The sequence below is a fragment of the Lissotriton helveticus genome, chromosome 7, assembly GCF_964261635.1.
Source record: "Lissotriton helveticus chromosome 7, aLisHel1.1, whole genome shotgun sequence".
Lineage (NCBI taxonomy): Eukaryota > Metazoa > Chordata > Amphibia > Caudata > Salamandridae > Lissotriton > Lissotriton helveticus.
In genome coordinates, this window is record NC_136068.1 from 384416853 (window position 1) to 384440412 (window position 23560).

The following is a 23560-nucleotide window of genomic DNA, read 5'->3' on the forward strand; positions in this document are numbered from 1 at the left end:
GTTATTTTACTTTCTAGAACCAAGGAAGCCTGGCACAGGTTAGTGATTTATACTTTGCAGTAATAATACAGTTTGAATTGTAGTTGTATACAGTTTGAATTGCAGTTGTATATATATATATATATATATATATATATATATATATATATATATATATATATACACACACTTGTATATATACTTTGGTTTGATTACAGTAGAACTACGAGTAATGCAGTGCTTTGAAATATTGTACATATACTTTGTATTGGCTTTTCAAAAAAATATCAAGTAGATTACTTTACAGATTAATTTTCTTACACAGTGTAGTATAACTGGATACTGCACTGGGACATTTCCTGTAAACAGGTGAGTAAAAGTGTTTTTGTTATGTGGTTACAGTTTTAAAGACTTTTATAGATATTCCAACTCCACATTTAAGCTCAGGGCAAATGGGGGTTCAAGACAGCACCAAAGGTGCACCATCAGCGGCACTAGGCTGGCCGGGTGCAGAGTGCTGTCTTGGTGTCGGGTGCCTTGTTGCTTTCAATGGCGTTTCTCTGGTTTGCAAACACACTGCAGGCTCGGGGACGAAGGTCTTCTGGGTGCGACAACCAGTTGGAGAGGTAACTTGGGATGCTGGGGGTTGGCTAGACACTGATGGTTGAGCAACGCAAGGCCGTGGGGTGTCGGGTGCAGGGTTTTTTTTTAGGGTCGGATCTTCTTACCAGCTCCTGGTCGCGGTTGGGGCGACATTCCGGATTAAGGCTGCAGGCGTTGGGTGGAGGCTTGAGGCAGGTCAGGGATCACTGGATCTTGGGTCAGGATCACCAGGGAGACCTCCTCGTGGTGTTGGGCCACTCAAACTTAGACCGTGGGCATCGGGTGCAGAGTGGTACAGACTCATGGATTTCGCCGGAGCTGGAGTCTGTAGGAGAACAAATCCAGTGTTCACGGGAGACAAAGTCTTTGGTTTGGAAGGCAGGGCAGGTCCTCAGGGTTCTTGAGGTTTCTGGCTGAAGGACACACCTGAGTTTCGCTTCTGCAGGTTTGAGGTGGGGACAGGCTGTTAGGGCTGGGGCCAAGTCAGTGGGTGTCCTCCTCTTCTTAGCTTCGGCACGGCTGTTCGGTCTTTCTTCTTTTCTTCTTGTGGTTTCTTGTCTGAGGAAGCAAGGTTCAGGGTTGCCCCTCAATACTAGATTTAGGGGCCTTACAGGAAGGTAAAAGGTTGGGACCAATGGTCCCTTCCCTGGGGTGGGTACACCCCTATTATGCCACCCTCCAGTGGGATGGGGGCATAAGCCTCACCCTGGTTGGCTGAGTCCCCCATCTGCAAAACGGCGGGGACTGAGAGTTGTGCTTCACCTTGCCTTCCCCACCTGAGGGGTGGCGTTGGCAAAGGTGGGCACACCTTTCTTCCTCACTTAATTTTCCCGCCGATTCTCCCGCACAATGTGGGGGTCAGAACCCATAGGGGCCAGTTCCTGAAAGCAGCAACAGGCCTGGGGAAGTTAACAAAGGAGGCAAGCCTTTGAACCTTCCCGTTCGTGGACCCTGCTCATCCTGAGGGAGGTGGCTTGGCACCTCGTCCCAGGATATGCATTTTTTCAGACCCCCGAGAGCAGCAGGCTCTCGACCAAGGGGTCCAGAAACATGCCTGGTGGTGGCAGCTGAAAGCAGCCACTCAGCCTGGACTCTAGTATTCGGTCGTTTTCAGGGGGCATCTCTAAGATGCCCTCTGTGTGCATTTGTCATTAAATCCCACACTGGAATCCATGTGGGTTTAATATGCTGAGAAGTTTGATACCAAACTTCTCAGTTTTTAGTGCAGCCATTATGGTACTTTGGCGTTTGTAATAACAAACTCCCAGCACCATATACTCTTAATTGCAGCACTGCACTTACAATGTCTAAGAATATACTTAGACACTGTAGGGGTACAGGGCTCATGCACCTGTACCCTCACCAGTGACATAGTGCACCCAGCTAGATGGGTGACTGATCTGTGCCAGGGTAGTGGTTGTAGACATGGCACACAGGGATGTGTGCCATATCGACTCTTCATTTTGTTCTGCACCAAGACACACAGGGGGCCATTAGGATGACGGGCGGACTTAGTCCGCCCGCCATCCTATCGGATTACGGGACCGCCCGCCATAAGGGCAGGGGTCCCGTGGGGGGGTATTAGGATGCGCCTACCACAGTGGCGGGCGCATCCTGCATTTTAAACATTGTGGCGGGCGGTGCTCTCAGCACCACCTGCCACAATGCTAAAAATGCATGTAATGCATTTGCATACACAAAGCGGCAGGCACCGCGCGGTGCCTGCCGCATTGTGTATGCAAATGCAGGGGGGTACCACAGGTAGCCCCCATGTGCACCCCCCACCTCGCCTTCACCGTGGGGGCCCGCAGGGGGCCCCCAAAGTGAAGACCGCCTGCCTTTACGTGGCGGCAGGCATCTCCCAAAGCCCATACTAATATGGATGCCGGTGTCTGATAGACACCGCCACCATATTAAGCCTTTTCCGCCCCGGTCGCAAGGCGACCGGGCGGAAAAGCGGCAGACGGTGTTTCCATCCGCCACGGTCCCCCGCCATAGTAATATGGCGGTGGGGGAAATGGGTGGCGGGCGGGTGGCTGGCAGGCAAGGATGTCTGGCAGATCGCCACCACCTGCATGGTGGTGGCGATCCGCCAGACATCCTAATGGGCCCCACAGTCTGCAAAGGTAGTGTGTGAGTGTGAAAGTACAGGGACTCTAAGGGTGGCACAATAAGCGCTGCAGCCCTTAGAGGCCTTCCTGGTGACAGTGCCCTGGGTTCATGTGGTACCATTTACAAGGGACTGACCTGTGGCCAGAGATACCAATTGGGTTTGGTCTTCAAATCAGTTTTAGGGAAAGAACATAGGCTCTGGGTACCTGATTGGCAGTAGCCCAGGGCACACTCAGTCAAAGCAGATCAGCAGTTCAGCAAAACTAGGGGGCAACCATGCAGAAAGAGGGCATTTTCTCCCATACTCTTATTTCTAATAAAATGCTGGTAAATGCCGTGATTATTTGCCAGTGATCTACGTTAATCCAATTCCTTGTCCCAGTACTTGCTCATGCAATAGTGAGGCACCACCTCACTAAGAGCACCCCCTCCCAATTCCGCTTTCTTTTTTTGAACAACAAACACCACCCGTTTAAGTATTTAAAGGGGGTTATGATTATGCCATACCCTATTTTTATTAAACTCCCCACATGACCTCCCTCCTAATTAGGGTGGGACTATAAGTACTGGGACGAGGTATGAGAAACCAGAGTAATTAATATTACCGGTAATTAATCAAGGCATTATCTCCTCGCTCCTTTCCTCATCCATTCAGAATATCATTCAAGGTAAATGTTTACTTTTCTGGCTACATCTAACAAACACAAAATCTGCTATTGTTCCGTTTTGAAATATTAGAATTTAAAACAGTAGAATTATTTCCTTTGACAATCAGATCATCAAATATTTTCAAATATAGAGGGACATTTATTGAGACACTTAGCTCTCCAGGTAGTAATGATTGCTAAAAAAAACTACCTTCATTATCAGAAAGGTAAAATAAATTTTCTCTAAAGGTTCAAAGGGAGGTTATGTAAGACTTCCAAAAACCAACAATAAGTCTCAAACTAAAAACCTATTGCTCACTCTTGCTCTTAATATTTTAAAACCTTTAAAGAGCTTCAAACCCCAATTCTCAGCCCTAGGAAGAGAACTCTTAAGGAAATGAAATGCATTTAAAGCAGCCAACTTAATCTACAGGTGACAATTGGTCAACTTCTATTAAAACCACCCTGCAAAAACTCCCAAATGTCACCTGGATGATAAAAGTCAGGAGACAAGTTCTTATTCACACACCAATTTGAAAAAAAGAGGCTCATACATTATTATATGCCATTCGAATAGGTTCTCTTCTAGTAGCCTACATGGAAATAGACACTAAAAGAAAGTTCTAAACTCCTAAGACCTTCCCTTTCTACCTGCATACCGCCAGTCTCAGCTGCTGCAGAGATGTTAGGGGCAGCAGTGGTGGAAGAACTAGATGGTATGGATCTATAGAGCGCAACAGACCACTAGAATCTCCTTTGTCTTCTTGGCCAATAAGGACAACCTAATATCACATCTGCCCTCTCTCTGAATTTTGAATAGTACTCGTGGAATCAAAGGAATGGAAGAGAAAGAGTATGATAGAGTCTAAGCCGCCTATGTAAACACATCAACCATGATGGGGAGGGTTTTATCAAAAACTGCAAAATAAAAACCACAAAGGAAGTATAGTTTTGATGGTCTGAAAACAGATCCACTGTCAGATTCCTCAACTTTCTGCAAATCTCCTGAAAAAAAGTGCCCTGAGATTCTCTGAAGAAGGAAAAAATCGTCCTTCCCTTGAATGTGAATTTGTCTGGGAGACTGCCCAACCCATAATCTTTTGCACCAGTAGGTGTGAAGACCTAGAACCTGTCCCAAGTTGTCTGCTTAGAGAGAACTGAATTGTCTGTTCTTATCACCACCACCCTTCCCTGAATGTCTGTCTCATTTGTGGTCCCCAATTCGAGGCTATGTGGCATCCTCCTTCTTTGTTAGTATCCTAACATTTATTCGCAGCACTTCCTCTCCCAGCCTTTTTTGCTGACATCTGCAGTGAATATCACTGGGCTTCAGGAACTCCAGATTTTTCATGCAGAATTGATATTACCAGAGACAATATTTTGGTGAAAAATCTGGATGAAGCTTTCAGACCGAAAGGTAAGAGTTAGAATTCACAATGAGCATCCTTCACTGCAAACTTTCGGTATTCCTGATGCTCTTTCCATATCAGCGCATACAAATAGCCCTCCTATATGATCAAAGGAATCACATGTTGTCGAGTATTCACCTTGAAGTGGATTGTACCAAGGGAGAGATTCAAATCCTTTAGATCTATTATCAGCCGAAATTCCTGTGAGGACTTCTTCACCAGAAACACCAAAGAGTACCAGCCCTGTCCCTGTACCTCCTTCAGTACTGTTAATATTGCCTTTTTGTCTAGTAAACTCAGCAGTGTCTTGCAAGGCAATGCAAACTCTTTCCAAACTACTGGGGACAGGAGCACGAAAGAATTGACTTCTTTTCATGGTAGTCCGAAACTGCAAGGAATACCCAGGGAAATAAAAATTGCCCATCCACTGATCCTTGGGGGTCTCCAACCATATCTTCAAATAGCCTTCAATCACACACATTTTTCACACTCTAATCAAAATATAAAACAAGACAACGAATGACCCTAAACCAAAGAATATGCCATATTGTCAACAGGGAACTATTTTTGCTTTTTTAAACTAGAAAAGACAGAATCAATACATTTAATTTATAGTCCCCTTTCAAATAGTCAAAAATCATGACCTCCTGAGAGAACAGGTCTCGCACTTGCGATAGTTTAAGCTACTAGCATTGCAAATGACAATGCCTTTTATTTATTTTAAAAAACAAATCATAAATAAAAGACATTGTAATTTACAATGCAAATAGCTCAAACTCACATATATGCGAGACCTATTGCATTGCAAATGCTTGTTAGAGTCGGTGCTGACCCTCCACATCACTTGACTAATATGCCTTGATTGTACTTTCCATGCCGCTGTGGAGGAATATGTGTAGTTTACATTCTAAAGAAGCAGCTTTGTGTATATATGTGTTAGAAAACCTCTACACCACTGTGGTCTTCTTTCACTTGTACCACAGCAAGAGTGTCAGCAGTTATAGTTTCAAAATACCCTAAACATGCAGCCAGAGAGAGGACTGGTACGCGCATCTCTCATGGTAAATGAATTAGCAGCACGGCCAAATGAAGTTGCCTGGCATGAGAGTTTGATTTTGAGCACACAATAAATGCTTTGAGACTTATTAATTAATTGTTAATTTTCCTTCTAACTCCATCATGTATACATGAGGGTGATGGAACCCCGTCACCTCCCTCATGCTGCCGTTGTCAGTATGCCCAGCTAGCGCAGCCCCTGAACCCAGTCTGTACTGAGTGGCCACATCAATGGCAGAACGCGCGCCACGTAATGACGTATAACATAACTACACACATGTGCGCCAGTTGCGTCACCAAAATACAGCCTGCCATGTTGGAACAAACTTTTCTCGCTTGCAACTCGTGCTCCATCAAAAAAGGTTTTCTAAAATGTGAAATTCGGAATTGCACATATTTCACGAATAGCATTTTTTACCGGGACAAATGCAAAGATGTACTTATTAGAGGATTGTATCTTTAAGTGTGTTGCATTGCATACATTATAAAAAAAAACTATGAATCAGTTCACAGTCGCATGCTCATAAGCGCAATGTGTTGCAAAGTAGATAAGGCCCCGATTTGTTAAGTCACGGCTCAGCGACTTGCATCACTGTGTGATTTTGAGCAAATTGTTTTATCTCCCCTGTCTCCTTTGCATGATAGATTCACAAGTACACATGAGTACACTTCATGCGCACCTTCGAGTTTGATCAAGTGCTTCGTACACCAGTGCACTCCGATTCAATCATCAAATAATCAATAAAGAACTGTTCCCACTACCTGCACAAGTGCTGAGGGGAAAAAAGAGTGCCTACGAAATAAATGACTGAAAACCGTGACTTGAAGAAACGGTTCACAACCTCGCTTTCCTTCTTTCATTTGGTTGCTTCCCTGTGAAATGTATCCAAAAAAGAACAAGCCCGCGAGTGGTGCACCCGGAACACAGCGAGACATCTGGCTTCAATTATCGTGCCCGTTAATTGAAACCACATGACGGCCTTGCGGGTAACCGACACCAATAGGCCATGGGCGGAGCAATGCGCCCGCCTTTGGCCAATTGCATGCTGTCTTTGTCATAAAAAAACACGCAAAGGTCAATAGCGTGGGCCAAAACAAAAAGCACACGCACAAGTGTGTGCGATTCTTAGGTTAGTTTTCGAAAGCCCCTACATGAAGTCTTTGCCAGAACAGCGCATGCGCGCTGTTACAGGCTCGGCCTAAAAAAATAGGAGACAAGGCAACTCCTAAATCAACAATTCTGCTGGCTGAGCGGGTTGCAGGGAGAGACATACAAAACTGGATAAGCTTATTTATTTAAGAAAATATGAACCTCCGCTCCATGAAATATAATTCATTACTTTACTATAGCCAGTCAACTTAATGTGACCTTTCTTTGTGTCCTGTGGCCATAGGCTCTTCACAGCACAACCACTCCTGCAGGTGCATTCAGAGCAATCTCATTTGTGCTAATAGGGCCTCACTACTACATGTGTAAGGAATGGGTAAAATGGGATGAGGTGGTAATTTTCAAACACAGCTATCATTGAAGGGATATTAATCGTTTGATTGCACCAGTTTTTCAAGTGCATCATTATTGCACCTCACCAATGACCTGTACAATGCTGCCCCCACCTTTGAATCCACTACTGCCAAGCCTAACGAGAATTCCAGGTCTAATGGCCATTAATCAACAGCTTTCACAAAACTCAAAATGAACAGTAACAAGAAGCCATACCACATTCTTCATGGGGGTAAGCAATTCTTTGGACAGGTCAGCAAACGTCTTAAAGGCAGTCGCCAGCTCTTCTTCTCCGTTGTTTATACAGTTAGTTGAAAACTTTTCCAATGCAGCAATATACGCTTCCAAGTGGATAATGTGATCTGAAAATATATTTTTGAAGAAGTGTGAGTGAAGTCATTATCCATAGTATGTAATGTTTAGCAAAGCTAAGCCTCTAATTAGGGTCACACATTGTTGGTTTGTTGCCAAATATTCAGAGTTAAGGGCGCAGTGAACAGGGTATGAACTGCACTATTTGGCCTTTCACTTTAACTGACTGGAGGCCAGTTTGAGGAGCTATGGCGCACATATTTCATCAACCAATACATCAAAACCAGAAGACTACACACCAACCCTATCGACACCTCCTAATGGAGTAGTCCTCAGCATCCTACGGTCCCCCAGAACTTCAGAAGGCATACGTCATCATAAATCTTTGCATACAGATGAAGACCAAACCCATGCATACACTGGCCTAGGTATTCATTCCTGACCACAATGCAACCATCCACCGTGCTTGATTAGAGCACACATTAGTAAAACTACAAATCCTGTAAATGTAAAACATTCCCCTGTGTGTAAAGGCAGGCTGCACGCCAACCTTCAGACGTAAGGGATTTCTATTGTAAAGAATATCCACAATAAGTTGAAACTTTGCACTGCCCTTGAACTTTTACCTTTAAGCACTGGGAATCTCATGCAACATACTTGCTAAAATATAGCAACCCAAGAGTATACACTATTGAAACACTCAAAACACTGTAGGGGAAATCACTCAGGCTCATCTAGAGCAGTGGTTCTTAACCTCTTGACTTCTGTGGACCCCTACTGAATCATTAGTGGAATCGAGGGACCCCTGAGTCATTATTGGAAGCAGGGACCCTCGGTTAAAATAATTTCTATGATTGAACCACAGAACAATACACGAAGATACAGAAACATGTATGCAGCATACAATTGAACAAATATTGAAATATTTTGTTTAATTCACATTCAAATATTTTAGAAAAATCAAAAGTTTAATGGGAAGGGTGCAGTTTTTCTAAATGTGTTTGTTAATTCTTAAAAGCGAACAGATATGCTAAACTCTTCATTATTACTTTGTCTTTTTTGCTCCTAATGCGTGCTTTCATTTTGTTTGTGCTTCCTTGAGTCGACTTATCATCTATACCATATTCTTTTTGCTGTACATACCCTACTCAAAAAACATCAAGCTTGAGATACCAACTTAATTTTTAGCGCCCAATTTGAAATTCTAATTTATTAAACAAATTATTTAAAATTTTCAATTTTACTTCTTTATCTATAAATACTTTATTAAATATAATGTTTACTTCTCTAAACAGTCGTGGGCACCCTCAATAGGTGCGGTGGATCCTCTGGTGTCCCCAAGACCGCATGATAAGAACTCCTGCTTTAGAGCTTGTTTTGGTAAATAATTTCTTCAACATACCCCACTTTCGCCAGCTGTGACTACAGAGCAGGGCCCGACTCGAAATCAAACTAAGCCCCGGCAGAAATGCTTAACCTACCACCGCCCTGTAGAGTCCAGAGATATTATAGGGCCATAGGGGCATGCTTGGGTCATATCAGACCATCCAGCCCTGAAAGCAGACCCTAAGCCTGTAGCTTACCTGTGAATTGTCAAAGAGGCCAAATGGCAAGTCCAGTCCTGCTTCAAACTGTGGCATTGCGCCCAACTTTCAGAAGAAAACTTTCTGGTAAATATTCTGGTTTATATAAAAATACTTTCAGAAAACAAGAGGTGTTGTCGCTAAGCCATGTATGGATGTAAAAATGTTCACCATGCAGTGTCCCTACTACCTGCTGAATTGTTATACCTACTACCCTGAATATATTTCGCTGCACACTTTGAATTACCAATGTTTGAGTCTAAAGCAAACATACTCTTTGATAGACACCAATAGAGAGAGCCACCTCATGGGCTTCTCAGTATATACACACTCTGTCTGATTCCTACTATGAATATGTGTTCTATTCTACTAATAACTCCTTTCTACTTATCCATAAAGAACCATAATCCTGGCTCGACCCAATGGCCAGGACAGTACTCTAACTTGGTTAGTTTAACAGATTTTTCAATGCTTAAAACTGGCAAACTCTTTGCCAACACCACAGAGGGTGAATAGACACACCACAAAATTGATCATAGATTGTGAACAATAGGAAAGTGAAAAAGATATTTTACACAATCATTGAAGGGAGTTTAATTGGCCAACATAGTGTAACTTTTTCACTGTAAGATCAACATTTCCTCAGAGCACACAAATTGCATTTAAAGTCCTTTTAAAATTCCATGCCCAAAAAAAGAAATAAAAATGATATGCTCATTGAGAAGTGCCTTTAAATCAAACAGGGTAACAACAGATTGAATGAAAAGGTGCTTACCTTGTCCTGATAGATGCTTTGCCTTAGCAGCTTTCTTCATTTTTTGCAACACCACTCGATCCGCATCCAGTGCCTAAAAGCAACAAAATACCCAATTATTTAAGAAGAAAGATAACGCTACTTTTAAGAGTCGTCAAATTTAATTGCCTGAAATTTCCCAGAGTATATAAGTGTTGAGATGGAAAAGTCCCTCACATGGTGAAGGACATGTTCCCCTGCCTTGAGTACCCCAGAGGCAATGATGTATGGATCTCTACTGCTGATTGTTGTTGTCATAGGTGAACACGGATCATGCGTGTGCGCAATGACATAGGCTTGTTTCACGTATTACTGCCTTGTTAGACCCGAAGGCGCACCCAAAGCGCAACCCTCATAGTGGCGGAAGGCTACAGCCTTTATCACTAGTTAAGCAGCATGAGTGCATTGTTAGCAGCATACCGTGTAGTGATCAGTAGAAGTGAACAGGCCTTTTTATGTTTATCACTGGAGTCACTGTCCTTGGCCTACACATCAAATTATTATGTAGATCTATGCAGCACATGTGTGTTTACTCCCCTGTATCTAGCTCCCAAATCGCCTCGCCCCCCATAAGACGTGGATTGCTCTACCTGAGCTAGCACTGAAAGTCAAGTGCGGGTGGGGATACTTGGCCCAGTTCCTTGGGACTCATAGTAGGTTGGGCCCCGGGTCTATTGGGAGAAAAAAGGCCTCAAACCCCACAGTTGGGCCCAGAAGCTCCTGATTGCCCCGTGGCCCTCTAAGCGGGGTTCTGACAATAGGGTTTTAACAGGGGAGATGATTTCACTGGGAGGATGGAAGGATAACGCCCTGCTCAATTCAGTTAACTCAACATTTAATTTTTATTAGAATGTAATATACCGACCATCTTGATGGAGAAGAGCAATATTGTGTGTACATTGCAACAACAAAAGATTACACACATCAAAATAAATCCTAGCATAAGAGCAGCTGTCATTTACCATCATGACCCACTCATGCTTCTGTCGATCAACGTGAAAAATATGAAAGGGTGCATCTTTCCTTGGCACTGTGGCATAATGCAACATGTGTTCAAGGGGACGTTGTACACTTAGCTTAATTACTTCCGTACAAATTCTTTATGCTTGTTGGCAAAGCTGATCCGTGAAAATCAACATTTTCCATTCTAGGCCAGCATCAGGTAAGACATCACAGATAAGACACTATAACTAACGTTTTATACCACAAAAAAAGCAGAACTAAATTGGAAACAAACATGGCCAAATTTAGAATGCTGTTTGCCAAGTATGCTGTACAGGGACAGGGCAAATGGGGTTGGGGGCCTACTTGCAAGCTCAGTAGATGCGGATGTGAGTAAGAGACTTTCCTCAATCCAAGGAGGTAAATTGACCTTGTTTCAACTTTGACACAGTGAGCTCAACATTTCCTCGGAGAGCAAAATATGTGGTTTCAGGCACATCATTTTGCTCTTTTCATTAGACCAACAAAAGCATGTAGTTGCACGCGTCTGCACCTTGGAGAAGACCCTTCATCTGGTTGAATAAGTTAAATGATAAAAACAGTTTCCACTGGACAATGCCTGCAGCCATTCATCAAATGGTAAGTGAATTCAAATGGAATTCGTTTGCTGGAGGGGGCCAATATCGTAGCTGCGATGATGCATGCACGTCCAGTTCTCTCCTGCACAACCCACGTTAACCCTTTGCGTGCTGGTGACGGAACCACTCCGGCACCAGCCACGGACGCGCTGTGCTATTGACGGAGTGGTTCCGTCACGGCCCGGCCGCCGCGCCTGCGCGACATCAATTCTGCGCCTGTCCTGAGCGTTCTATTGAGCGGGCGGGGCTGTGACGGAACCACTCCGTTACAAGCACAGCGCGTCCGTGGCTCGTGACGGATTGGTTCTGTCACGAGCATGGCGGCGCCGCACGTCCCCTCCTACCCCCCAGCGCCGCAGCGGAATTACCACACAGCCAAGGGGTTAAAGAACTTGAAACGGTACCTGGAAAGGTTGTGTTATGTGCAAGATCACAAGCTACCCCCAATCCTGCTGCAAACCTGAACAAAATACACTCTTGCTGAAAATTTAATAGTCCACAATTTCAATTTAATTTTATTGATTTAGATCTCTTACGAGATCAACAATTGCACATAATTCCATCACTTTACATACAATTCTTCTATAAAATATTTTTAAATCTAATTTAGAACATGAATAAGACCACATAATAGTCCACAAAGATCAACTGGACATAAAGGTAAGCACTTCTTTATAAAACATTATACAGACTCACTCTAAAAAACTCTTACACTGATGTTACACTTGTGATCAGAAACCTAAGCAACACTGAGCTGCAGCGATGATGGTTATCTATGAATCAATATAGCCCAATGCAACGTTGGCGACCTCACATTAAACATCTCAGATGAACTCACAGATGTCCTCAGTTATGAGATCATATGCGGAAGGAGACAAAATATATGTCCCCTCAATGATTTTGTAGAGAGGTTACTGACACCTGCAGCATCCCGGCCAATAATTGGATGTCTTTACGCAGATCGAAAAGCTCAGGCCGTCATACTATGAAGTAATAGATATACTCACAGACTTTAATTGCAGTTGCAAGGCCCAAGCACCATTGTCAGCTCCAAGATGTTCTTGTGGATATCATGGAGAGCAAACATTACTGCACCTCTCTTTACAGCATTCAAATGTCATTAGGTGCAATTGTGTTTCACGTCAATGGTGTCATTGACCATGTCAATGATGATTCCACCACTAAAGGTCGTTGATGGAATTTTTGATGCCATGCCTCCATTTCCACACGAACCGCTGAAGGAAGCAGACGCGCCTCTCACTACTGAGTAAGAGAACGGTTTAGCGGGCACTGTATCTTTTAACGGACAACACTTGCTTTTTGGAATACCTCATTGACCAAGTGAACGAAGAGAAAGAGCACGGGAAAAAAAGCCATTAGCGACCACTTTGCTCGAAAAAGTGTTTTTGAGGACCGATCTTAAATCGTATTTACAAAGTCACAAACTTCCAGCTAAACCCGCCTACCCTCAACTCTGTTAGAAACGAACCAACTTATAATATCGCCTTCTAGCCATCTTTTCTTTGAGAAACCGAATCTTATAAAGAGGTATTCGATTAGAAGAGCAACAACGCAGCGTTACAACATATTAAAGCAACAGAAAATGACGGGGAACTTTCGCTGTCTCTTTTCCTGAAAACCAGTGAAGATTATATGAAGGTAGAAGCGAGATGGAAGCAGTGAAGACTGTGTAAACAGATATCACATACCTACCTCAAATACTAAAGGAAAGGTGCCTCACTCCCTTCATCAAGTCTGTACAGTTTTTATCCATTAACTGAGAATGGCTTTTATCAGTTTTTGCTCGTAGAAAAAGTGGCTGAACATTCATTTGTCCTGATGAAGACAAAATACTTTGTCGAAACGCGTTGACACACACAGCCCAACTCTGCAAAATTGGAGATACTCAAAAAATTATTTTATTATCAAATTGTTTTGGTTTTTTATGATGTACTAAGGATAAGTCACACAAAAATAATGAATAATTTTTTATTGTGTATATCTAATGTATAGACCTATATGTATTTATCTCTTTTAAAATATTGAAATTAAAAAATATTTTTTGATATCATTACAGTCCTTTGCACTAATTTCTTGTCTAATGTTTATATAATATGTTCTTTTAATTAGCCAGTCTCTTGTGCTTGAAGTCTGCCTGGGTGTATACTTTTTCACAAAAAATTGTTTTCCCTGACCCAGGAGTCTATCCTTACCAGGGGGTCCTTGATACCTACATGAGGTTCTGAATAGTACCTCGTTGGTATCATTGCTACAGAGCTAACCATAACTTAGGTATTTAGTACTTTCATAGCAGGGATACCTGCAATGCACATTTGGTATCCATAAGTTGGCATATATAGCTGGGTGAGAACCTTTTCTGACCCCTTCTTACCTAGCCCTCCCACTTCTTAGTGTGTACACAACATGCCTGACATGTCTCCACTGATTGTTTGCAAGATCACAGGCTTGAGTAAAAGGTGGACAAAACAAACTTCTCAGTCAACCGGATCCAGAGATCACATTTTGATGGACAAGTCTGCAAATACAGCACTGTTAAGTCTCAAAAGAAAAAGGTATACTCTTCCTAAAGGGGACAAAGGTCAGTAATTTTACCTTTTGCAGGTACACTTATAGCGTACTTAGTGTTTGGACACTACTTGTTGCATCTTTTGTCCCAGACACTGTGTAGATTAGTTATACATTTTACGGTTCTGAAGAATTGCCCTAGACCACATCTTGACTAATTGACTTTATGAAACATGTTGACCTTATAAGTCACGAGGGATCATTGTCTCCAATGGTGACATCACATTTTTAATAAGTCAGACATACTCATGGATTAAAATGTTATTTGAGACTTGCCCAGCCTTTTTTAAATCTCTAATCAATACATCAAAATCTATGTTTCCTCAATCTCCACAATGGGCCCTTAACGTGCACTTCACATCACAGCTTTGGAAAAAGATATCTGATAAAGAGGCCCCTTGAGGGTGCACGTCAGGCATTGCAGCACCTGCCCGACGAGGAGCTAGCCCAATGATTAAGCATTCCACCCACAGGTTGTGTGAGGGCCCCATATCCAAAAATTAACTATTACCATAGTAGTGACTCCTTTCTCTGACCTACTCCCCTTAGTCCTTTGTCCCCTTTAGGAACAGCCTACCTTTTTCTTTTGAGAGTTAACAGTAGAGCATGTATGCTGGACCTTTATGCGCTCTAGGCCCTCAATTTTTTGTGATGCAAATACAGCAGCCGTGCTACCTACACATTGAATATCCTCAGTCTTTGGGAAACTTCTTAAAAAGAGGTTATAATATTTTATAAGAAAATACTTGATTGAAAGTGTATAAAACAGCTAAACCGGTGACTGACTCTCCTCCATATAGACATCACTGGTTGCAATATTTTGTTTTTCTATCTGAGCGTAGATTTGTTGCATTGCACAGGTGATGAAGAGTTCTGTATACATATAAGTTGAGCATGAAGGGGATACAGTTGTATGTTTATAATAAGCAGTAAGTTTCAGTATTTTTTTAGGTTTTGCTTTGGAATCATAACTTTACTTTTTTGTGAATTTCTGAGGCATTTATGAATAAAGGTTAATATCTTATGAGCAAAGGTAACCATTCCTCATTACAAAACATACTGCCCGTTAGGCTGATTGCCATGTAGGCTAGTATCAAAGGACCTCCATTTTGTTTATCTTTTGCAAGTTTCTGTACAGCACTAGAGCTGTGGTTTAGGGTCCCCAGGACGTGAATGGTTCATCCACAACATTTAAGCAATTAGAAAAACAAATCTTAACCACTAACACGACTTTTAGGTAAGACATGGCTACCTTTTTGTTTTGTTTACGAAACAGTCCTTTAAGTTTATCCCAAATGCCTGCCCCCCCCCCCCCCCGAGGAGGTATACAGCCCACAGCAAGGAATTAAGCTATATATGACTACGTTTTATTCTTTTGCATGGCATACACAAAGCAACGTATATGCTGAATCAGGCCATTGTGCACATTGATGGGCTTTAAGGACCATATAACAGCACTGAGAGGATGTAGAATGGACCGGTTACCTTCTCAATTGGTACATTTTCAACAGCTATATGGGGCCTGAGGTCCAAGAAAATTCTGGTCTAAGAAAGGTCTCTAGGGATATCTGAAATTCCTGTCAAGAGGGCTGTAACCTGTTTTAAATTTTTTTTAGTCCTTAGTGTTTTTATATTTACAGCAGTAACCCCCAAAGAAGGGCACACAGGCTGAAATGCATTGGGTTTTTAAGCGAAATAAAAGACTGCTTGAGATGAACTTTTGCATCATTCATATTCTTTGAAGAGGCCTGGATTGGCACAGATTGAATATTAGAAAATTGAAAAATGGCAGTATACTTCTGATGTGGATTTGGGAGAAAAAAGAGAAACACGAGTGTAAAAGAAGATTAAAGAGGATCGATGGAACATTTGAGAATAGATTTAAAAGGATTTTTTCTTTTTTAAAACATGCACGCCAGAGGCGGCATGAAGCTGTGCGAGAGGTCTTGGGGCTCTGGAGTCCCATCCTACATTAATTCTTTCCTCTCTGCCATCCATCCAATGCTGTTTGTGCTCTGAAGCAGCTTTGAGGAAGTGGAGATAGAATTGAAACTTCCATCCCTGATAAAAACTTTACCTGTGAATGGGTCACTGTGTCCCCTTGGGAATACTGTCTTCATTTAGGTAATCCCAACCCTCCTATCCCACTAGAGAAACACAACATTTGGGAAAAGAAAACACTATGGACACATATACCGTGGAACATGAGGTTAAAGGTATGAAATGTAAACAGGGACTGCACAGTAGACATCAGGGCCGGACTGGGAACCACAACCGGCCCCACTCGGGAGGGGGGGGGGGGGGCGGTTGGAGGTACCACCGAGGTCTTTGCCGGGCCGGTTTTCGGACGATTTTGGTACAGGGCCGATTTTGCAGCTATGCTGCAAAAGCGGCCCTGTAACAAAACCGGCCCCCACCCATGCGGCGCACCGGGGGATTGCCCGGTGCCCACTAGGGCCAGTCCGGGCCTGATGGATAACCGATTGTTAAGAAAAATCAATGTTATTGTTTTTAAATGTAATGCCATGATCATTGGGCATTCTTGATGCAGGTTTCATTGTCAGTTGTTAATTACTTCTGGTTCTAAACATTGGTAGGACGGCCCCCACACAATGCCTTGATGAACACCATACACCTTCTTCAAACATGATTCGTTTGACTGTTCAGCATTTGAAGACAAAAAGCAAATGAGTTTCTTAGGTATGGTCCCTTCAACAGCGTGACATATGTGCCCAGTGACAATGTCACACCTATGCCATCCACCACGAACACAGCCTTTGATTATCAGCAAAGTGTCCAGCCCAGTTAACATTTTTAGAGGCCCTTTCATTTACGTCCTCTGCTGTTCAATAGTTAAGTAACCCCAGAAAGGCTGGAGTTGCTTCTGGTAGTTAGAAACATATGCTCTTTTAAAAACTAACTTCTCTGCCCACTATAACTCTGTGCATATATTTTAATGCACCGTCATTTACTGGGTGTCACATTCTTGTCACTCACCCTCACCATCCTGAAAACGAAAGTGTCTTCAATGAGATAACATTGTTTTTCAAACCTATAAAACTCACAAAAAATCCGTTAATTCTCCATTCATTCTCCCTTCAGTTTAGCAATGCTTAATTTGAGACCGTGGTTACCAGTGCTCGGCACCAGCACTTAATTGTCAACAGTGCACTTTTGACAGCCTGCCAGATGGTGGCGCTGGTAATCTAATTTAGAGATTAGCAGAATGACAGTAATTTTTAATGTAGATTGTATTCATAAAAAACCAATACCTGCCTCACCAGCCATTCCTTTAGCTTTGTAATAATCTGAACTGTCGCACATGCAGGAGATAGACATGGTTAGTAGTTATTTTGGCACCGTCTGGCACCCATGATAGGGGCGATGGGTGGAGCAAACTGCTGTGGCTATCTGATCTATGCCCTGGCACTTAACATTTTACAAATTAAGCTTAGCAAATTAAGGACTAAGTTAAAGGGGCTCGTCCTCTAAAAAGCCTAACTTCACCCGCATTTTAGAGTCAATGCGTTGACGAGTATGCGTGTGGAACCGGAACCGAAACCGAAAGGAGTCATTGCCAGAAGCTGGCTCCAAACACTGTGCTCTGATACATGTATGTTGAATGCGTTCGCTCGCTGTGCCCGCTTTCGTTGCTACTGAGATCTTGTTTAATTTGTGTGGCGTATATTGGTTAATGCTCCATTTCAAGATTATTTTCAGTCCCTCTCCGAAAAGCAAGGCATCCTCTTCCTTTCAGATTATAATGATTTACTGGTGCGTCATCATGAACACAGCGGTGCTTAATTATGCAAAAACTGCCTCGAACTGTGTCACTTTCCTACAGACGAGGGTGGGTGCCCTGCTGCTGGAGGCGGCCCAGCACCAGTTCCCTGCTTTTGGTGAACACATGCTCTATGGGAAGGGGGGGAGGGGGTCAAGATTTGAACCCCTCCTCACCAGTTGTAGGCAACCAGGGGCGTAGGAGACACTAAAATTCTGGGGGGTACAGGGACAACCTTGTGGACTTTCCATTGACCCTATACAAATCACCGCCCGTTAAACAAATACAGTCGCATAGTTTTGAAGTGAAATATTGAGAAAAGCAGGCATGTAGTCACAGTTTGCATTTATGCTTTTTTTTTTTAAGTTTCAAAAACCTTTATTGCATATAGTTGGATGACATACAATCTTAAATGCAGCAACTCGTCCATACAATACAACTCCATGTACAATTTCACATTCCATGTCTAGGTCTCTTCCCTCCCCCTTCCTGCTTTCCCCTGTCAGCTACAACTCCCCCCTCCCTCCCCGCACACTTGGGATAGCAAAGCTCAACAAATCAGCCGGGTCATTAGTCCATATACATAAGGCCACTCGCCAAGTGAGAGAATGTCTCTGGGTGTTCTTCCAATTGTCCATTTTGATCTTCATCTCCTCCCTCCGCAGCATCCTCTCCCGCCGCCTTCCCACCGCCGCCCTCTAAGATAATATATATACCAGTCACACGCCCATCTCCATTAATTCCTCCTGCGTGCTGCCTTCCTATCCCCCCTGATGACTGTCCTGTGTCCGTAGATAGGCGATTAAGGGTCCCCATATGTCACGAGGCCGCGACTTTAGTGGTAGTTGTTCTGCGTACACCTGCAGGTATTCCTGCCAAACAGCCATATCCTGAAGCCAGTCCTTAAATTTAGGGGCTCTGCCTCTACCCCATTTGCAAGCTATCTGTCTCCTCGCTAGTAGAAGACTTATTGCCAGGGATTGTTTGTGCGGTGTTGTTATGTCTCCCACCAACCCCAACAGGGCTCTAAGGGGAGTCGGAGATAGCGATATGCCAATCATGCGAGTTATCCCTGCAAAGACTTCCTCCCAGAAGGCAGCTACGTGCGGGCATCTCCATGCCAAATGCATAAAGTCCGCTCCTTCCTGCCCACATCTCTGACATCTATCGTCTTCTCTAAGGCGTATCCTATGCAGTTTCGCTGGAGTATGGTATAGTCGGTGAAGGAACTTGTAGTGTACTAACCTAAGCCTGCAGTTAGCAGATATAGCCTCTGTTTGGAGACAAGCCGCCTCCCACTGCTCATCCGTCAGGGGACTATCCAGGTCGGCATCCCATTCCCGGCGAGCTCGAACAGAGTGAGCAAGAGGGGTGCAACGTTCCCGCTTATACGACAGGGAAACAACATGTGTAGGGGCCTCTGGTTGCAACATTAAATGTAGGGACGCAAATGTCTCCGGTTCCTGCGGGAACCCCAGAGTTAGTGCTTTAACACTTTGCCTAATGCGCTTGTACTGCAACAGTTCCATGAAAGAGTACGCCTGCTCACCAAAAAACTGCTCTTTTGTGCGAAATTTCCCTCCCAGGTATAGATCTCCCCATGTCTCCAACTTCAGCCTGTCAAGCATGCGTTGGCAAATTTTTTCACCCCTGACCGGCACCAGCGGGCAATGGCGCAGTGGCACTCTAGAGGAGTACATCAGTTGTACACCCTCTGTTTTCGCTAACCAATTCCATGCTCGGACTGTACAGTGCACCGTTGAGGGGTCTACGTTCCGCATCTTAGAAGGCGTATATACATACTCAGCCGTTGGGACAGGGGCCATGTATCCATCCTCAACTGCAAGATGGGGCATATACGGGGGTGGGTGAAACCAGTAGACTACGAAGTGCGCCTGCGCACTGTAATAGTACTGCTCAAAGTTAGGGACATGAAACCCTCCCAGTCGGTATGGCAGCATGAGTGTAGTCAACTTCAGCCGTGCTTGCTTGCCCCCCCAAATAAGACGCACTAACTGTGAATGAAGCGAATGAAAAAAGAATGCTCCCGGGTGATACGGGATGTTTATGAATAAGTATAGGAACTTCGGGAGTATATTCATTTTAATCAGCGAAATTCTCCCCGCCATAGAGAGGGGTAGTCTGATCCACTTGGAGATGTTATCTGTCACCTTATCCATGGCCTGTCCGTAATTAAGCCTCATGAGAGCGTCCCTATCCCTGGTGACCTGAATGCCCATGTACTTAAAGTCGTCTGATTCCCACGTCAGGGGATAATCCAGCTGGTGAGGCCGGGTGTGGTCGGTCAAAGGGAATATCGCCGACTTACTCCAGTTTATTTGCACTCCAGCCACTGTCCCAAACTTGGTAATTTCCCACAGTATTGGGTTGAGGTTATCCTGTGGTTTGTGGACATACAATGTGATGTCGTCAGCATAGAGCGAGCAACACTAGCAGCTGTCTGGTCGGGGATATGAGGCTTCTGTGGTTATGATGCTGTCGGAGCTTCGCAGCAAGGGGCTCTAAAGCTATGGCGAATAAGACTGGGGAGAGTGGATACTCTTGCCTTCTTGCCCCTGGCCACTGGAAAGATCGCTGACCTAGAGCCGTTAAGGAGAACTCTGGGACATGGCTGAGTGTAGAGTAGCTGAATCCAGTTGACAAAAGAAAAGGGCATCCCCATATGGAGTAAGATCCCCATCAGGTAGTCCCATTCTACAGAATCGAACGCTTTGGTGGCATCCAAGAAGACTGCACAGTTTGCATTTATGCTTTATTGTTATTTACATTCACAAAGTAATCAGACCAAATGTTATAAAAACATGTATATGAATCTTGCATCTTCATGCACCAAGCAAAAAAGGTCGCTGACTTCGGGTGAGGGCGTCATGTTTGTAAGTGCATTATGGTTTGAAAAGTACCTGCTGCTGCATTCCTGGTCTCCAGCAATTTTCAGGCAAGAATAAAAATGTGAAGATAACTTCGGTGATTAATGATCTTTATTGAGAGAGATCAGCGGTCTGACTACTGGAAGTTTTGACTCATGGTAAGGTAGCCACAATGTGTTAATATGCCTGCTGCAAAGAACGTGTACCACGCAGATCACAAAATGCATATAATGTAAATAGGTCAGTGAGTTACTGCTTTTGTCTGAGATTCTTTTGCTATTCGCAGTTTATAAGTTAAAATCTTAACATTGAACAGTGAGCTATTAACCGTCATCAAAGAGCTGCATGAAAACTGCAAGGTATAGATTAGAACGTTATGATTTCTACCCAGTCTTTCATTATCCTAAGGTTGGGAAATGGGTTAATTAGGATGGAAATCAATTCTGATTCTTAAAGAGAATTCCAACCATGGTGTTGTGTTTTAAATTCTGGGTTTGTGCTTCTCTAGTTTTGCAAAGCCATCTGTGCCCTGGGCCCTCCCCAACTTTTTGCTGACTGGTACTGGTGGTACCTGACTCTGAATGACCCTGGCCTCTGACTAACCAGGCCCAGGGCCAGTGCTATGTTGAAAGAGACACTTAAAAATACAGTAACAACACCTACATACACTAGGGTGCACTATGGGTTAGGGTACCTCCATGATTGACATGACCTTTTACGGCCCTAGTACATGATTTGATTTGATAAAAATTTATAATGCGCAAAACAATAACCCGAAGGTGTCAAGGCGCCTAACAATACCATCAAAAGTTTAAAACATACATCCTTACATATAGGCTTGCAGGAAGAGGCGAGTTTTAAGGGCACATCGGAATTTCTGTAGGGAAGGCAGGGACCTAAGATCGAGGGGAAGATCATTCCACCATTTGGGGGCTAGGGTAGAAAAAGCCCTGCCACCCCACTTAGCTTTTCGAGTGCGGGGGACTGTCAAGAGCGATTTCCCGGAGGAGCGTAAGCTCCTTCCGGGAGTGTAGAGGGAGATGATGGAACCAACTCCCAAATCGCTGTTTTTCGCTATGGCTCTGTAAGTCATGCATAGAGCCTTAAACCGGACTCGGTATTCTACCGGTAGCCAGTGCAGAGTTTTCCTGGCCAGCGTGGCCGACGAACGTTTGGGAACATCCAGGACAAATCTGGCTATAGCGTTCTGGACCACCTGTAAGCGCTGCAGAAGGCTCCTGCTTAGCCCCACATACAGCGCATTACAGTAGTCCAGACGTGAGCCAATAAGTGCAACAGCAATTTGTTTTCTGGACTGTAAGGAGAGGTATTTCCTGATCCTTCGCAGGGTGTGAATCAATCCCCAGCAGGTGGAGATGGTTCTACTCACCTGCCTGCCCATATCCAGGGCGGGGTCTATAATCACCCCAAGGTTCTTAGCGGATGTTGTGGGGGAAGGACAATCTCCTAACGAATCAGGCCACCAGTTGGCTGACCAGATATTCTCTTTCCCTCCGAACACCATTACCTCCGTCTTCTCCCCATTCAGTTTGAGAGAGTTCTGGACCATCCAGTACCCAACCGCCTCCATGCAAGATCTAAACCTGGAGGCCGTTTGTACATCTGAATGGGAGAGAGAGACGAGGATTTGGGTGTCGTCTGCGTAAGAAACCACCTCCATCCCGAAAGATCTTATCAGTCTGGCCAGTGGGGTCACGTAGATGTTGAATAGGGTCGGACTGAGAGCCGACCCTTGTGGGACCCCACATAGCACTGGTCGGGATGGAGATAGAAACTCCCCCAGCTTGACTCTTTGTACTCTACCATCAAGGAAGGAAGTCAGCAGATCTAAAGCAGAGTCCTTCACCCCCACATCCCTCAGACGGGAAGCAAGAACTGAGGGGGAGAGGGTATCGAAGGCCGCAGTCAGATCTAACAGGACCAGGAGGGAGGTCTGGCCCCCATCCACAGTTGTGCGGATCTTGTCAAGCACGATGGTGAGGGCCGACTCGGTGCTGTGTTCCCTCCTGAATCCGTGCTGGGAGGAGTCCAGGCAACCCGAGCTTTCCACAAAAGCAGCGAGGTGCTTGTTTAGATGTACCTCAAGCATCTTTGCTGGGGCTGGGAGCAGCGAAATCGGACGGAAATTTTTTAAGACCTCAGGATCAAGGGAGGCCTTCTTCAACAGCGGTTTCACTACGGCACTTTTCCACTCTAAGGGGAAGATACCTTTCTTAATGGCTAGATTCATTATATCTAGCAACAGAGGCAGAAAGGTCTCCCTACATTGCTTGATAATTTTTAGTGGACATACATCCAGGGGAGAGCCTGACTTAGTCTTATCAAGCAAAGACTCAAGATCCTGCAGAACTAGCGGGGGAAAGGAATCCAGAGTGCAGGATGGGGAGATGTTAATGGTGGTCTTATTCATCTCAACCCAAACAGAGGGCCCAGTAGTACATGCTCTTTGCTCCTCAAGAGCCAGATGAATGTCCAGTATTTTGGTGTGAAAGAAGGTGGCAATTCTATCACATAGGTCTTGCGATGGTACTACCGGATCAGGGGCTTGTAGGTTGATTAAAGAATCAACGATCTTAAAGAGCTCCTTTGGCGAGGAGAGCGAAGTAGTTAGGGCCACAAAATGGTCTTGTTTGGCCTGCACAATATTAGCCTTATATTTCTTGACAAGGAGTTTATGGGCTTCCTTGTTCTTAAGGTCCCAGCTAGAAT

General features: G+C 44.1%; 1 protein-coding gene across 1 annotated transcript in view; it reads right to left on the reverse strand.

Moving 5' to 3' along the window:
• The window catches only part of LOC144768499 (arf-GAP with SH3 domain, ANK repeat and PH domain-containing protein 1-like), a 1182076-nt gene that overhangs the window by 865968 nt on the left and 292548 nt on the right, over positions 1 to 23560 (reverse strand). The window contains exons 2-3 of the mRNA XM_078652209.1: positions 9978 to 10050; positions 7524 to 7669 (exon numbers count right to left, since the gene is read on the reverse strand). Of these exons, the coding sequence (XP_078508335.1) occupies positions 7524 to 7669; positions 9978 to 10050 (219 nt within the window). The remainder of the gene's footprint in view (positions 1 to 7523; positions 7670 to 9977; positions 10051 to 23560) is intronic.